At 23.8% G+C, this 14,830-nt stretch overlaps 4 protein-coding genes across 19 annotated transcripts; 1 reads left to right on the top strand and 3 right to left on the bottom strand.

The window, feature by feature from the left end:
* Positions 1–934: 934 nt before the first annotated feature.
* LOC100863094 (maternal embryonic leucine zipper kinase) lies at positions 935–5,398 on the bottom strand. Its single transcript, XM_086903484.1, has 13 exons — positions 5,112–5,398; positions 4,903–5,053; positions 4,702–4,811; positions 4,459–4,612; positions 4,243–4,349; positions 4,016–4,183; positions 3,719–3,913; positions 3,504–3,621; positions 3,326–3,403; positions 2,121–2,193; positions 1,887–2,037; positions 1,706–1,809; positions 935–1,640 (listed from the first exon to the last, which is right to left on the bottom strand). The coding sequence occupies exons 1-13, from the start codon at positions 5,253–5,255 to the stop codon at positions 1,373–1,375; spliced, it is 1,821 nt and encodes a 606-aa protein (XP_086759610.1). The 5' UTR covers positions 5,256–5,398; the 3' UTR covers positions 935–1,372.
* A 514-nt stretch (positions 5,399–5,912) lies between these two features.
* Positions 5,913–10,248, bottom strand: Moca-cyp (nuclear cyclophilin protein Moca-cyp). Of its 7 annotated transcripts, none has more exons than XM_086903472.1 (9): positions 10,111–10,248; positions 8,969–9,272; positions 8,812–8,899; positions 7,992–8,125; positions 7,772–7,917; positions 7,548–7,641; positions 7,204–7,456; positions 6,971–7,066; positions 5,913–6,899 (listed from the first exon to the last, which is right to left on the bottom strand). In XM_086903472.1, the coding sequence occupies exons 4-9, from the start codon at positions 8,078–8,080 to the stop codon at positions 6,192–6,194; spliced, it is 1,386 nt and encodes a 461-aa protein (XP_086759598.1). In that variant the 5' UTR covers positions 8,081–8,125; positions 8,812–8,899; positions 8,969–9,272; positions 10,111–10,248; the 3' UTR covers positions 5,913–6,191. The 7 variants fall into 7 exon arrangements, with proteins under 7 accessions (XP_086759598.1, XP_012339164.2, XP_086759597.1 ...); XM_012483710.3 differs by having other exon boundaries at positions 7,992–8,021; XM_086903471.1 differs by lacking the exon at positions 10,111–10,248 and adding an exon at positions 9,481–9,733.
* Positions 10,161–12,818, top strand: LOC100864632 (motile sperm domain-containing protein 1). Of its 8 annotated transcripts, none has more exons than XM_086903474.1 (8): positions 10,190–10,325; positions 10,603–10,717; positions 10,819–10,992; positions 11,056–11,219; positions 11,297–11,456; positions 11,567–11,677; positions 12,040–12,183; positions 12,244–12,818. In XM_086903474.1, exons 3-8 carry the CDS (start codon positions 10,851–10,853, stop codon positions 12,273–12,275), a joined length of 753 nt encoding a protein of 250 aa, XP_086759600.1. In that variant the 5' UTR covers positions 10,190–10,325; positions 10,603–10,717; positions 10,819–10,850; the 3' UTR covers positions 12,276–12,818. The 8 variants fall into 8 exon arrangements, with proteins under 8 accessions (XP_012339173.1, XP_086759600.1, XP_012339171.1 ...); XM_012483717.3 differs by having other exon boundaries at positions 10,190–10,329; XM_086903475.1 differs by having other exon boundaries at positions 10,194–10,329; positions 10,594–10,717.
* Positions 12,819–12,910: 92 nt separating this feature from the next.
* Positions 12,911–14,807, bottom strand: LOC100867046 (eukaryotic translation initiation factor 4E homologous protein). Of its 3 annotated transcripts, none has more exons than XM_086903481.1 (6): positions 14,612–14,807; positions 14,028–14,112; positions 13,715–13,957; positions 13,489–13,641; positions 13,147–13,350; positions 12,911–13,076 (listed from the first exon to the last, which is right to left on the bottom strand). In XM_086903481.1, the coding sequence occupies exons 1-5, from the start codon at positions 14,629–14,631 to the stop codon at positions 13,195–13,197; spliced, it is 657 nt and encodes a 218-aa protein (XP_086759607.1). In that variant the 5' UTR covers positions 14,632–14,807; the 3' UTR covers positions 12,911–13,076; positions 13,147–13,194. The 3 variants fall into 3 exon arrangements, with proteins under 3 accessions (XP_086759607.1, XP_086759608.1, XP_086759606.1); XM_086903482.1 differs by having other exon boundaries at positions 14,028–14,103; positions 14,612–14,794; XM_086903480.1 differs by having other exon boundaries at positions 14,028–14,115; positions 14,612–14,764.
* Between the last annotated feature and the right edge of the window lie 23 nt (positions 14,808–14,830).

The following is a 14,830-nucleotide window of genomic DNA, read 5'->3' as shown; positions in this document are numbered from 1 at the left end:
ACGGTTAATTGTAATTTATGCTCAGACGATTTAAGTTCGAATAGTTACTTCATTTATATCATCGCTTTTTGTCTCTGTACTATTTGATTAATTTTATATTTAATTAATCAGTAACTGATTTATAAAATACGCTACTGAAATATTATATAATGCAAATGATTTCCTTTGCAATATCTATATAATAGAGAATTGCTCTAGTTAAAACTTATAAAAAATCTATCATTTGAATTGAGTTAATGATTGTATAATGATTCAATAACTCTAATTATATAAAAATAGTTTTCTTGTATAATTAAATCATTATAAGTATAAATACTTGGAATTTATGTTCATAAAAATTTCATATTTCATAATATAAAGTTAAGTTTATTATTCTATAGTTATTTCAGCTTTCTATAAAAAATGATCATAATATCTTTATTCCTGCATTTCGTTTTCAGTAGAATAGACTGCAAATTTTCTGAACTTTATTTTGTTTCGATTGATGTTTAAAGGAGAAAAAAAGAACGTACCAATCGAACATCGACAGAATAGGTTCAGTAAGGCTACAAACAAGAGCCGACGATTATTGAGCGGGCAAAGATAAAAGGTCGGTTTGACTGCCATAAAGCAAAGTGCACGCAGCTCCACTTTATGCTGATCGATTTGTGGTGATTTTATAACTTTGCCTGTCCATAGTAGTCTCGTGTAGATGCCGCCGTTCAAACGAGCCGCGATATTTTATATCTATGGCATGAACACAAAATAGAGCCTTATATATTCCAGTAGAAGGAACCCAACTTTTTTTTTTTAAATTTCTTTGTGCTACGTTCAGCGATCGAAATAAAACATGTTGCTAACTTTGACTAAGAATTTTATTGCTTTATCTATATTTTATTTATTATATATATTATGAAATTTTATTGAATCATTTTAATTAAATTATCATAAAATATTAGTTTTTTTATATACATTTATTGTCTTCTGATTTTTAAGCATTTAATATATAAAAATTATTACACAATTAGTGATTATAAATTGTTGAAATTGTAACTTTACTATTGTTTGTTTTTATTATTGTTCGAAATTCGGGGAAATATTTAATAAAGTTTCATATTTCTGTAACATTTCTTTTATGATTATTTCTTCTCAGAAGAAACTATGTCTTTGAAATGCACATTTTCAAAACTAATATGCATGTATCAAAGCTGCCATAAACATAATTTGCTGATACATACAAGAATTAATATATTTTATATTTGTCTTTATGATCTATTTAATATCTATTTAATATAACTACTGGAGATCAGAATATAATCAAATAGTCTTATTGACTTTTTGTAATGTATAAATTTAAATATATATTTATATCAATAAGAATGTCAAAAAAACTTCAAATAGGACATTTCGATTCCGTTGAACCTTCTGATTCCGCGGAAAAATCTTCAGCTGCCAGAGCGAGAACTTCTTCGCATACTCGTTTATAAACCCATGCATTACCCTTTAATCTTTTTCTTCGAATACCAACTAATTTATCATTTGAAATACCCTCTAATAAACAAACTTCTAATTCAAAAGAACAAGCATTCCTAGATGAAAATGGTCGCATTACATCTTTATCATCCTCTGTACAATCTTCCGTCTCTCCTTGTAAAATAAACCTGGAAATATTTTTATAGTAAATATAAAAAATGTTACTAACATTATTAAAAATGTTTGACATTACCCTTTTTGATGACACATAATTCCTTTACGACGAAGTGCACGACGTAATTGTGAAAGAACGTATTTTGGATCATCACTGGACGTTGATGATACATTACAAAGACCCTTAAAAAAATTTCATTATGATAAATTCGAATTCAAAGTTATCAATCATATATAAATAAATAAATATATATATATACCTTCCCGGAAAGTACGTTAGGTTGATCAGGATCGATATTTTCATTCTTCACACGTCTCTTTGGCGTAAGGACGTAACGGACACGATTCAATCCACGTTCTAGACCCATTATTACTTTTCTTGCACTTCCCGGTGTACATGATTGTGATTCTCTATATTATTAATATTATTTTTTTCTTCAATATTTTCTTTAAATATTATTTTATTGTTATTTAAATTATTATTAAAAAAATACCTCGAATCTGATATTGTAGTACTAGTTGGAGTAGAAACAAATCTATCTTTTTCTGCAATTCTCTTTATAGGAACTGTAATCAATTTTTTATCAATTATTATATAAATTGTATTTGATATTTAAATAAAATAAAAAACATGGATAAATAGAAATTAAAAGGAATTAAGAAAAAAAGATAAGGAATAGTAAGAGATATTATATCTCTTAAAAGGGAATGGGATAAAGAATTCTTACATATATTTGTAACTCCAAATTGTGTTTGTTCACAAGTCGTTGCTCTTCTCTAATTATCTGCTTTTCACACAACTACAGCAATTTATGGCACTTCGAAACTTTCATTAAAGTTTCTAATTAGATGGCTAGCATCACCTAATTAGAAGTAAACTTTAGAAAATATATTACAAAATATATATATTATATATGTATATACACTATATATGTATGTACATATATATTACTAAAAGTCCAAATATCAGAAAATGTATTATGTATAATGGCTTAGGATTTATCAGTCAATATCTAAATCAATATAAATAATATCAATGCAAATATTATGAAATCAATATTTTATCGAAATTAATTGATATTTATTATTAAGTTGCGATTTCAAATAAAGTTATGTAACTATTTATCCATAGAAAATTTAGACGGAAATAAAATGTGAAAATGAAACAATTCTTAGCAATCGAGATTATAACGAATACAGTTACGATAATAGTATCAGTATTAGTATCGATCATTGTAATTTCGATCATCCAAGATTTGTTTTTCAAAATCTGAGGAATATTCCAAACATTTCATAGGTAGAAACAATATTATTATTTTATTATTAAAGACAATTTTTATCAGATATTAAAGGTAAATCTTATTTATATCAATACGAATCTGTAAAAGAAATACAAATTGTTGCGTTCATCAATATAATTTTGACTTTTACCGCGAATTATTGATAAATCTTAACATTTTCCAGTATTCAAGTTATATGTATATATATAAACAACATAAAAATTATATAAAAAACAACTTATAAAACACAAATTCGAAGTTCATTAAAAAGCTGAGCGTTATTAAATATTTATATAATTTTTTATAATAAAATATAACTCAAAGATTAAGATAAAAAAGGATAATAAAATAAAGTAAAATATACATGAAAATAAAATATAAAACTAATGGAAAAATAAATTTAATTTTTTAAAACATACCAGGAGAACATGCATCATCTTCTTCTTTACTTCGAAGTCGTTTTCTACCAGGCAAATATGGTTCCATGAAATTATTAACTGTATATAAAATAATAATTATATTTATAATTTGTATTGATTTAAATATAATTAATATTGATCTAAAATATAAAAATATAAAAATTAAAATGAAACCTACTAGTTTCAGGTGTTCTTGGTAAAATCTTGAAAGTAGTGTCTATTACTGGAGATCTAACAGATTTACTTCTTGGAGAATAATCAAGTTTAGTTATAATACTATTATCATTTCCTTCATACTATAAGTAATAAAATAATAAGCAAATTTAATTTTTTTTAATTTAAATTTCCTAAAATATATTTAACATTTAATTTCAGATTAAATAAAATTGTTACCTCAGATTTAAAATGTGATTTTGCAGAAGATGATATTCGAAGTGAAAGTCCACGTAGCTTTCTATCTAAAAGTAAAAGATATGTGGCAGTTTTATAATCTGTTCGGTCACTTTTTATAAGTTTTTTCCATATATCAGAAGTATTTTCACCACATATTGCAGACATTGTACTTAATACATCATCATCTTTTTGAAACTAAATAATTATGAAAATAGATATATTATATATTGTATATTTTATATATTAAAAATTTATAAAAAGTATATATAAAATACAAAAAAATACAAAAAAATTTACATTTGTTTTATGAACAAATGAAACAGGATTGAGAAATCCTGCTGTAATCCATGGATGATTGCATAGTTCTTGAATCGTAATTCTTTTTTTTGGATCTATTTGTAGCATTGCTTGTATTAATCTTTTACTACTGCTTGATAACCAGCTTGGTTCATCATATTTACCACTCTAAAATTATTATTATCAATCATTGTCTTTGCAAATTCAAATAAAATTGAAAATCTTACAAGGATCTTTCTATATAAATTTTCTATACTGTTATCATCAAAGGGAAGAAAGCCACAAAGTAATGCATAAAGAAGGACTCCCATACTCCAAATATCTACTTCTGAACCTATGAAATATATATCAATCATATATATATTCACATATAATATCAATCTTATAATATATATCTTTTAATATAATATTATAAATATCACATCTAATGATATAATGAATACCTAAGTATTTTTTGCCCAATATAAGCTCTGGTGCTGCATATGTTGGAGAACCACAAGATGTTTGTAAATGAGAATCTATTCCATTTTTTGGTTTTGCACATAATCCAAAATCTATAAGCTTTAAATTCTCTTCCTTATCTAATAAAACATTCTCCTGAGTATAAAATAATATTATTTGCTACTTGAGATTATTTGTTTTAATTAATATTAAAATATTAATCATTAAAAAAGATTTTAACTTACAGGTTTTAAATCACGATGAGCATATCCTAAACTATGTAAATATGCTACTGCAGAAACAATTTGACGAAAAAATTTGCGCGATTCTGCTTCAGAAAGTTTATTTTTTTCAACTATAAAACAAAGATAAATCTATAATTTTTTTAAATTTTAAATAATAAAATAATATAGATTTGAAATTGAATTGTAATATATTAATATTACCAATATGATCGAATAATTCTCCTCCTGAACAATATTCTATTACCATAAAATAATGACTCTCTGTTTCTATTACTTGATACAATCTACAAATGTGTTGATGCAATAAAGTTTTTAATGCTTGAACTTCTAATTTAACTCTTGGCAAGTCATCCTAGGAATTCAGAAATTTATTGCGATTATCGATTTATTGAATTTTAAAAATTACTTACACCCAGTGATGTTTTGTCCATTATTTTGATAGCAACTTTTTCGCCGGTTGCAATATGCGTGGCAAGTTTAACTTTAGCAAAACCTCCGCTTCCGATAGTCTTTTCCAAATCATATAAACCTTTAAGCGCACCATATCGTACCATTGTAATAAATTTATAAAAATTTCAAGGATATGTGTGTATTTATTATACACTGTCAATCACATTACTTTTGAACTCACAAATTTTAACGTAAACAAGTTTTGAAAACCAATCATGAAGCGATCATATACAGCTAACTTCAGAGTATTAATAGTACCAATATAAAAATATAATTGGAAACTCTAATAAAAATTTTAGTAATTTCATATATAAGATTATAGGATTTTATTTTATATACAATTTTATATACAGTAAATTAAAAATAATTTTAAAAACATAAAATATATTAGCTCTTATTTATTTTGAATAATGATTATACAACAAGTTAATATCTTTTTAAATTATATGAAAATTTTTTATTCTCCATGTAATTTAAATTTATTAAATTTCTAAGAATAATTTTACAGAAAATATAACTTAGTTCCATTTGTAAATTTAAATCTTTTCAATACATTTACAATTTTTTTTTCAATACAAAGAAATGTTGAAAATATATAGAATTATATCTAAAAATATTTTCAAATGTAACTTATATATTAATTATTTACTATATAAAAGTATTTTTAATTTACAGTAATGCTATGGATAGAACATACGTTTAGTATTAAATATTTTAGTTTTTTTCAAAATTATATATATAATTAAACAATTAAACAGTTATAATTTTTAACGCATTATATTCATTCTGTAGAAATACAAAAATTATCGACATATAAGAGAATTCTAATTACTGAAATTGAAATTTACATTTAAAATATATTAAAACCTAATATTATTTGAAATGTTATTAATTTAAGACAGGATTTCTTATATATAAATTCATATATGTTATAAAGAAACAAATTCTAATAAGATTTGAAAATATAATAAATGTAATTTACTGCATAAATTATATTTCTTCTTCATAATGCAGAAAAATAAAAATAAAAATAATTGCATTTAATCTTTGGAGTGTTGACTACTAGAACTAGTCGAACGTGAGCGACGTTTAAATTTTGGTTGATTGTTAGAGTCTGAGGTATTATCACTTTTTCTTCGATTTTTATCATAACGAGATGAATTAATATCCGTATCATGATTAGAATTAGAGTTATTTGTCTTTCTATAATCATTGCGTCTATCATAATATCTGTAATTATCTCTGCCAGGTCTATTAATTCTATAAAAATCTCGTCTTCGAGGATAATAATTTCTTCTATTTCTTCTATCACGACTATTTCTACGATCGTAATCTCTATCGCGAGATCTACGTCGATCTCGCGATCTAGACCGACCAGATCCTCGTCTTTTACTTCTATCTCGAGATTCTCGTCGTGAAGATCTATTACCATACGATCGATGTAAATCACGTTTCAATAACTTCTCATTTTTATGTTTTCCATCTACTTTGTCTTTTGTCAATGTGTCATTAATATCTGAACTGGTATTTAAATTATCTTGTTCTTGATCTACATTTTTACTGCCACTTTTTTTTTCATCAGATTGATCGTTTTCTTTATTTTCCAATTCTTCAGATATATGCGCTTCGACATCAAATTTATCCACTATTTGATTATCTTCATCAGGATTTTCAGTAAACTTTTTAATTCTATCAGCTTCGCGTTTTTTTAATTCTTCTTCTTTTTTTAGGCGTTCTTTTTCTAACTTCTGCAATATAAAATTAATATATAAAAATATAATTAATTGTATTATATTTTCTTAAATACTGTAATATATACCTGAAATTCATGCAATTTAATAGTACGATTTTGAGCTTGTTTCCAATGAGGTGGTGTAACACTTCTCGAACGACTACGTGATGGTGTATGATATCGCTGAAAATTTATTTATTTATATTATCTGATATTATATACAAAAAGAAGTTAAATTTTAAAAAGAGAAAATGTTTCATTATATAAAAATTTAAAAATTCATACATACCATATGTTGTATATTGCACACAAATACTTACAAAAATTCCTCTTCCTTTAAATATGCGACCAGTTTTTCTATGTGATCGTACCCGATCTCTTCCATAATGTTGTCTAAATTCTTTTTGATTTGCATTATTAGTAGGTCCTGCTCTATATAAAAATTTATTCGCTGGTACTTCTGGAATTTCATCAGGATCGATTTTTGTAACCGAAACAAGAGGATGAGGTTTCCCAAGTTCATCTTCATTAGAATCATGAATTTCACCATCCTCCGATTTTGCTCTTTTTTTACTATATATATAAATAAATAAAATATATTTCAAATAATTTAAAATATATTTTTAAATTAATTTATACATTATAAATCTCAAATTTATTATACTTTTTCTTGGCCTTTTTTTTCTTTTTAGGTTTTTCAGCATATGAATCAGAATCAGATTCGGATGAACTACTTTCCTTTGTTTCATGTTTCTTTGCTGTAAAAATAATTAATATAACTAATGTAATTAATCAATTAAAATAACAATAACTAAGTTTATTCTATAATATTATTCTAATAAATTTTTTAATTTTTTAATAAGTAAATAAATAATATGTAAAACATACCTTTACTTTTGACTTTCAGTACAAGTTCTCCACAATTTACAACCTTCGCATCTTGTAACGGCCGAGACATACGGTCTACTGGAAGTCCCTCAATATGTGTAACAATTTCCTGGCCAGACACTACTTCTCCAAAAACCACATGGACACTAGAAATTATATATTAATATGAAAAATACTATTCAAGAGTAGTTTTAATAATTAAAATATTGCGATTATTTACTTGTCGAGGTGAGGCGCTGGTTGTGTTGTACTACAACAACAAAATATGATTAAGGGGATGAGAGATGAACAGAAAGAGCCAGCTTTCATTGGTCATTGTGTTGTAGTAGTGGTGTGCAGACCCTTCCCTCACGACTACACAGAAATATAGCTAAGTTATTCATTCCTTCAAAGATATTCTTATTTCTATACTTTTCAATATTCACTGGAAGTTTATGTGCTTCATATAAATCATTAAATACTGAACAACTATGATTACATCAAAAACTGATAAGAGATAATTAAATTTATTACTAAAATTAACAAACCCAAATACCCTTTATTTATTATACCACCTGCTATTTATTTGAAACATATTTGAAAATATATTAGCATGAAGAAATGTTAAAATGTGAAAATAAATATATATTAAATTCCTATTACCTTTACCTTTGAGGTTGTCAAAGTATACATCTGTCAGCAGAGAAAAATAATTTTGAGCCAGTAGAAATATTAAAAAATAAAATTTATACACAAAATGTTTTTAGAAGTATAAGTGTTAACCTTAGTAAGCTGATCATTTTTGTTAATAATGACATGCAAAATAAATATTTATTATAAAATAATATAATGCATTAATATTTTATAATTTTAAGATTCTACACATATCGTTCTGATATATATATATATATATATATATATATATATATAACATATACATATATATATCATTCTATTTTTCTTCTATTATGGATTTTATTAATTAATTTATGCTATCTTAAAATACATTTTTATATTATTTCATTAAAGTTTATATATTTATATTTTTTATGAATACTTACATAAAAAATTGTGAACCATTTGTATCTCTACCACGATTTGCCATTGATAATAAAAATGATTTATTATGTTTTAAAATAAAATTTTCGTCTGAAAAATATTATTACAAAAGTCACATATATTTATGTATAATAATAGCCAATATATTTATAAAAATACCTGCAAATGTTCCACCATAAATTGATTCTCCTCCTGTCCCATTACCTACTGAAAAATCACCACCCTGAATCATAAAATCTTTAACTACTCTATGAAAAACAATTCCTTTATAATGTAATTGTTTGCCAGTTGTTTTTCCAAGTCCTTTTTCTCCAGTACATAGGGCACGAAAATTTTCACATGTTATTGGGCAAATATCCGCAAAGAGTTCAAATACTATGCGGCCCATTGGGAGACCACCCACCTCTATATCAAAAAATACTCTGGGATTAACAGTAACCATGATATCTTCTTTTATATTTTCCTAAAAATATTTTAAAAAAATTAAATTTATATTTTTTATAAATTTCGTATATTTTTTATAAAATAATACAAACTATAATTTTTAATATATAATTTCATAATTAAATAATCTAAAAGAAGGTTAAAAATATTTCTAAAAATATTTATTAAATTTAAAAATAATATATATTAGTATAATTAAATATATTTATGAAAATATATTGTTTTACCGTTATATTAAAAAATAAAAATACTGATGAAATTCAAAAACCGAAAATTCCGCAATAAGGTTAGATTTTTTTGTAAATTACTTCTTTTATGTAATATACTACCTATTTTTTAAAATGTACGTAGTATTTTAATCATCTTCATGCATATTGAAACGACGTTGTTATATCAATATTATTGTATCAATAAAATTTCGCTAACGTAAGTATATAATTACTCATAAGCCTAACTATCCGGTGCCATATTGTCGAATTCATACAAGTATTATTAATATTATACGTATGGCTGCCAACAAAACATATATATATTTTTTCCCTATATTAGTATACGATTGATTTATCCCCGAATGTATATTTATGTAATATTTTTTAACTAAATTTTATTCAATTGAAATTTATTTCTTTCTATCTTCAGATTGAATTTCTTATTGCATGTAAAACGAAAACTAGGTCATAGTAGGTCATATAATATTAATAATATGATTAGATAAATCAGGTAAATTATATATAATCTTATAAATATTTCTAACCAATTCACACATATTGAAATATTTAAATATTAAATTTTATTATTATTGAACACATTGATTGAATTATATAGAAATAATGTATGAATAAAACAATTTTTGATACCATTTAAATCCTTTAATAGGAAGGATGAAATAATCAGCTGATTTTATAATAAGTTAGAAAAAAGGTGAAAAAATCACAACCAACTTGTTCGTTCACACGCACAATAGTAAATGTTGGTATATGAAAAGTGATGTATGGTGAATACCATGAACAATTGTTTCACTAGGAAGATCGACAGTGCAGTATTCAATCAAATGGACCTATGATGCTAATAAGTTTGTAAATATTCAACTTTACACAAATTGTTATATTACTAATTTTTAATTAATCGTAATTGATTAAATTATTTAAATTATTTCATAAAATAATTGGATATTTTTTAAACATATAAAATTAGATTAGTTTGCAGTTTTTGAAACTTTATATGTAAATGCTCTAATATTCATTTTAGCATTTTCATTTATTTTTAGCAATTATTTTAATATTTAAAATTTATTAATATATAATTTTTAGCCTAATTTTTATAATTCTAAAAATATGTAGTTTTTTTAGGTTTTTTAAGTTAAACATCTAACCATGGCTATCTGCTATAAATGTTGCAATATTGAAATATAAAGAATTAAATACAAATTAAACTTTTGTATTAAACCAATTGGAAATATATAAAGTAAATATTAAAATATTTTAAAATATAAAGTATATATATATCTATCATATTATTAAAGATCAAAATAATTCAAATATATATAACATAAATATGATTTACAGGTGCATGGACCACATAAAATTAAACAAATATAATGCAGTCTCAATTAGCAACACCACGAAAATTACCAGTTTTTGTATTTCCACAAAATATTACTTTCTTTTTAGACGATCAGTCTACTCATAAACAAGTTTTAACTTTATATAACCCATATGATTTTCCAATAAGATTTAAAGGTATGTATTATGAAAAGATTAATAGTTAAATAAAAGTTTAATATAATTTATTTGCAATTATAGTATTATGTACTGCACCAAATAAATATAAAGTTGTTGAACCAGAAGGAACAATAAATCCAAGATGTTGTATTGATATTGTTGTAAGACATACATCTCTTATATCTAGTAATTGTAATGTTGTTGATAAATTTAGAATACAAATGCAAGAACATCCATCGAAACTGGTAATTAAACAATTATATTTTAATATAGATAAAATTCATCAAAATAATATAATTTAATTCTTTCGGAAAATTAATAGGCTATAGGAAAAAGAGATGTTGAAGCTAAATTACTTCCGGGAACAACAGAAACAGCTGGAAGATCTACACCAGATCCTGAAATGTTTCAACAACTTCCAATAAATGAAAATAGACAGCAACAATCATATGCTCTTATAGCTCAAAATAAAGCAATTGATAGTAAGTTTCAAACATTATTTATAATTATTAGTAAAAAAATATATTTTATGAGATATCATAATAATATGATAGATTTATCTGAATGGCAAAATCATTATTTATAATTACAGAATACACATCAAAATCAATAAAGTTACAATATGATTTATTTCATGGAAATATTCAAAATAAGAATACAAAAATGTACCTGTCATCAGATATGAAGTATGCTATGGATAAAGGTTAATAAGTTAGTATTTAAAATTAGTTTTTGGATTTAAATACTATATATTTAATGTTTCACTTAATTTGAAATCATATAGTACTTCATATTTTTAATGCCATTCAATTTCATTTATATTTTTATATATTTTTATATCATAATATGATAAAAATATTTAAATATATAATAAATATATTTTTATCATATTATATTTTAATAATTAAAATTTATTTGCATAAGAAAAATATAAAATATCATTTTTAAGAAGCAAATATAATAAACAATAACAAATAAATCATAAAAAAAGTAAAATACTTCAAATAATTAGTAATTATTTTATGTAAAATTTAAAATAATACATAAAATAAATTTCATTTTTAGGAGGAACAAATTATGTAGCACTAATTGCTGGAATTATTTGTATAGCTGGACTACTTTTACCTACAGAAGGAGAACAGAATAATAGAGTGCCTGATTATCTTCATCTCTCCATAAACTTTAAATTAATATTTTCATTTGTATTAGGTAAGTATATTATTTATATTTAAAAAAAACACATGAACAGAATCTTTTCATTTATTACAGGTATGGTCACAATTATTATTTTAAGGTTGTAATTTTTTGTCTTTATACATAAAAAAAACTTTATACAATGATTAGAATCATGAAATAAAAGCACAATTAATGATAGGTTTTTTTTTTGGCATTGAGCCTTTTTTTTGTTACTAAATATACCTGATTCTAGTCTTAAATAATAAGCTGTCATTATATTGTGACTAAAAATATTTATTAAATCTTTTATTCTTTTAATGATGCTAAATATTCTTGTTCAAGTTTGTGCTTCATTGCCTTATGTATGCATAAAACAAATTTGTACATATATTCAAATTTTAACGAAAAATTATAGCCTTTTTACATATTTCAAATTAAGATATAAAAATATATTAATATTTATATCAAAATCTACATTTCGATTAAAGTGCTTTGTTTATAAAAGCATTATGTACAAAAACATCACTAATAATTAATAATTATGCACATATTCTTAAAAAATATGATTTCGTATAAAAATGTATAAATATCCTATAATGTATATCCTATGAATATTCCTAAAATGAGCTCCAAATCTAAAGTATTCTTAAATAAAAATATTTAACATAAACGATTGTTTATGATGTCATAATATAATTATATAATCCAATTATTCAATTATATAGTAAAAAATCTAAAAGTCTTATAAAAGTTTATCATATTTTGGAAATAAGATTATTTTTTTATTATTAACATATATTTATTATTTACATAAGTTACAATGGGGATACTTGTGAATTAAATGTGTTATCCAATAAGATGACCATTTAAATTCTGTAGTTGTAAAATATTTTTCTCCTAAGTATCTTCTCACAAGTATCAATTGGCTAGATATAGAAGTACACAAATATTTATAAATATAAATCTTTTCTTTTATAATAATTTAATATAATTTACCTTAAAATCCATAAAGAATTCAAATCTTTGAGTTGACATCACAAGATTTTAGAGCCGATGAACATTCTTTAAACTTTCATTATGAGTTTTGTATTCCATTGAGGCACTTGCTGGAAGATGTAAAACTCTCCTTAATGTATCTCTAATACGTGCTGTTGTTGCATAATCAGATGCAGTCTTATTCCATACACATATTATATCCTCCTATTAAGATAAATATTTAATAAAAGCTCTTATGATATATATATATATATATATATATATATATATATATATATATATATATATAGAGAGAGAGAGAGAGAGAGAGAGAGAGAGAGAAATAAATAAAAATTATCTTACTTGAAACCTTATAGATACAACAGCTCCACATATCTCTTCTCCAACCATAAATTGTTCTCCTAACATAGCTAATATAAGATTTTCCCAACATCTAGAAACTAAACCTTTTCTTAATCGTACTATCCATTTACCACCTTTTTGATTTGCCTCATCCTAAAAAAAATAATTTACTATAGTAGAACTACTTAAAAAAAATATATTTAATCCAAAGGATATTAAAACATACTTCCCACATTGGTTTTATGCCAACTTTGAAAAGATGAAAATCTGTAGATGTTGTTAATTCTGATGGCCGGACTAAATGACTGTAAAGACTCCAAAACTGCTCCACACTTGCAAACCTACCAACCAATTTTAAATTTTGGTCGTAACTTTGTATACTTGGTTGTTTACCAGGACTGCGTCGACTATACCATAATGCATATGCATATTGTAATTTGTGCTCATTTGGATTAATTTCTATAGGAGGCTATAATAAATATGTGCTATTTAATTGAAAATATTGATAAAATAATAAGAAAGCAATACTTTCTACATACTAGTGAATCTTTCTCAGTTTTTTGATTATCTTTTGACTGTGTTTCATCATCTCCATTGTCTTCATTAGCCTTTAACCTGCAAGTACTACTATAATTTACAACAAGATGAAAGTGTAAATTATTAAATTATTTTTTATTTTTCATATAATTTTTATTTAAAAAGATTGTTACAAATTTTACTTATTTTATACTTCTAAATAGTAACATATGAGCATTGATTTTACACAGTCACATGCAAAAGAATAAGTTTGATTATTATTTGGTAATTATTTGAAATGTCAAAAATAAAAAATAAAAATAACAATCGAAAATTCAATATACAAAGATGTATATGATATGTATTTAAATTCTGACAAATGTCAAGACATACATATCACGTGTTTTGTTATTTGGAACTAGTAAGATAATACTTTGCATAAGCTAATAATTAACATATTAAATATATATAAAAAAGAAAGCACGTGTTGAATATTAAACAAGAGAGTATATCAATGAATTTTGATTTCTATTCAAAACAAATCTAACCTCCATCTAGCCCATTCAAAAGGCACGATGAAATAAAATAAAACGCTAGTTTCACTTACGCCTCGAATTTATTCGACATATTTCACGCTGCAATATGAATCTATTGATCAATTACTATGAATTATATATTTTAATAAATATAAATAAAAATAGAAAGACTTTTTAATTTCTGTTTCCTTTTCACACGTTCTCATGTGTATGTTTTCGATAAATTGTTGATCTCCTTCTCTATATTCTTTTTTGCCATTTTATCAGAAATTTTACATTTTGATGTTGGT

The sequence above is a fragment of the Apis florea genome, unplaced genomic scaffold (assembly GCF_048593485.1).
Source record: "Apis florea isolate Af1SG1 unplaced genomic scaffold, ASM4859348v1 contig_2291_pilon, whole genome shotgun sequence".
Classification (NCBI taxonomy): Eukaryota; Metazoa; Arthropoda; class Insecta; order Hymenoptera; family Apidae; genus Apis; species Apis florea.
This window is presented reverse-complemented; position numbering and strand designations above follow the sequence as displayed.

Excerpts from the sequence above, each read along its gene's own strand:
- LOC100867046 (XM_086903480.1), bottom strand. The coding sequence starts at position 14,631 with ATGTCGAATAAATTCGAGGC. Across the intron at positions 13,958-14,027 it reads AAACTGAGAAAGATTCACTA|CCTCCTATAGAAATTAATCC; the intron begins GTATGTAGAAAG and ends TATTTATTATAG. Across the intron at positions 13,351-13,488 it reads TTGTATCTATAAGGTTTCAA|GAGGATATAATATGTGTATG; the intron begins GTAAGATAATTT and ends TTATCTTAATAG.
- LOC100863094 (XM_086903484.1), bottom strand. The coding sequence starts at position 5,255 with ATGGTACGATATGGTGCGCTTAAAGGTTTATATGATTTGGAAAAGACT. Across the intron at positions 4,613-4,701 it reads CTCATCGTGATTTAAAACCT|GAGAATGTTTTATTAGATAA; the intron begins GTAAGTTAAAAT and ends TTTTATACTCAG. Across the intron at positions 3,404-3,503 it reads ACCAAGAACACCTGAAACTA|TTAATAATTTCATGGAACCA; the intron begins GTAGGTTTCATT and ends TTTTATATACAG.
- LOC100864632 (XM_086903474.1), top strand. The coding sequence starts at position 10,851 with ATGCAGTCTCAATTAGCAACACCACGAAAATTACCAGTTTTTGTATTT. Across the intron at positions 10,993-11,055 it reads TTTTCCAATAAGATTTAAAG|TATTATGTACTGCACCAAAT; the intron begins GTATGTATTATG and ends TTGCAATTATAG. Across the intron at positions 11,457-11,566 it reads TCAAAATAAAGCAATTGATA|AATACACATCAAAATCAATA; the intron begins GTAAGTTTCAAA and ends TTATAATTACAG.
- Moca-cyp (XM_012483710.3), bottom strand. Across the intron at positions 8,900-8,968 it reads TTATGGTGGAACATTTGCAG|ACGAAAATTTTATTTTAAAA; the intron begins GTATTTTTATAA and ends AATATTTTTCAG. Across the intron at positions 8,022-8,811 it reads AATGGTTCACAATTTTTTAT|TACAACACAACCAGCGCCTC; the intron begins GTAAGTATTCAT and ends TTGTTGTTGTAG.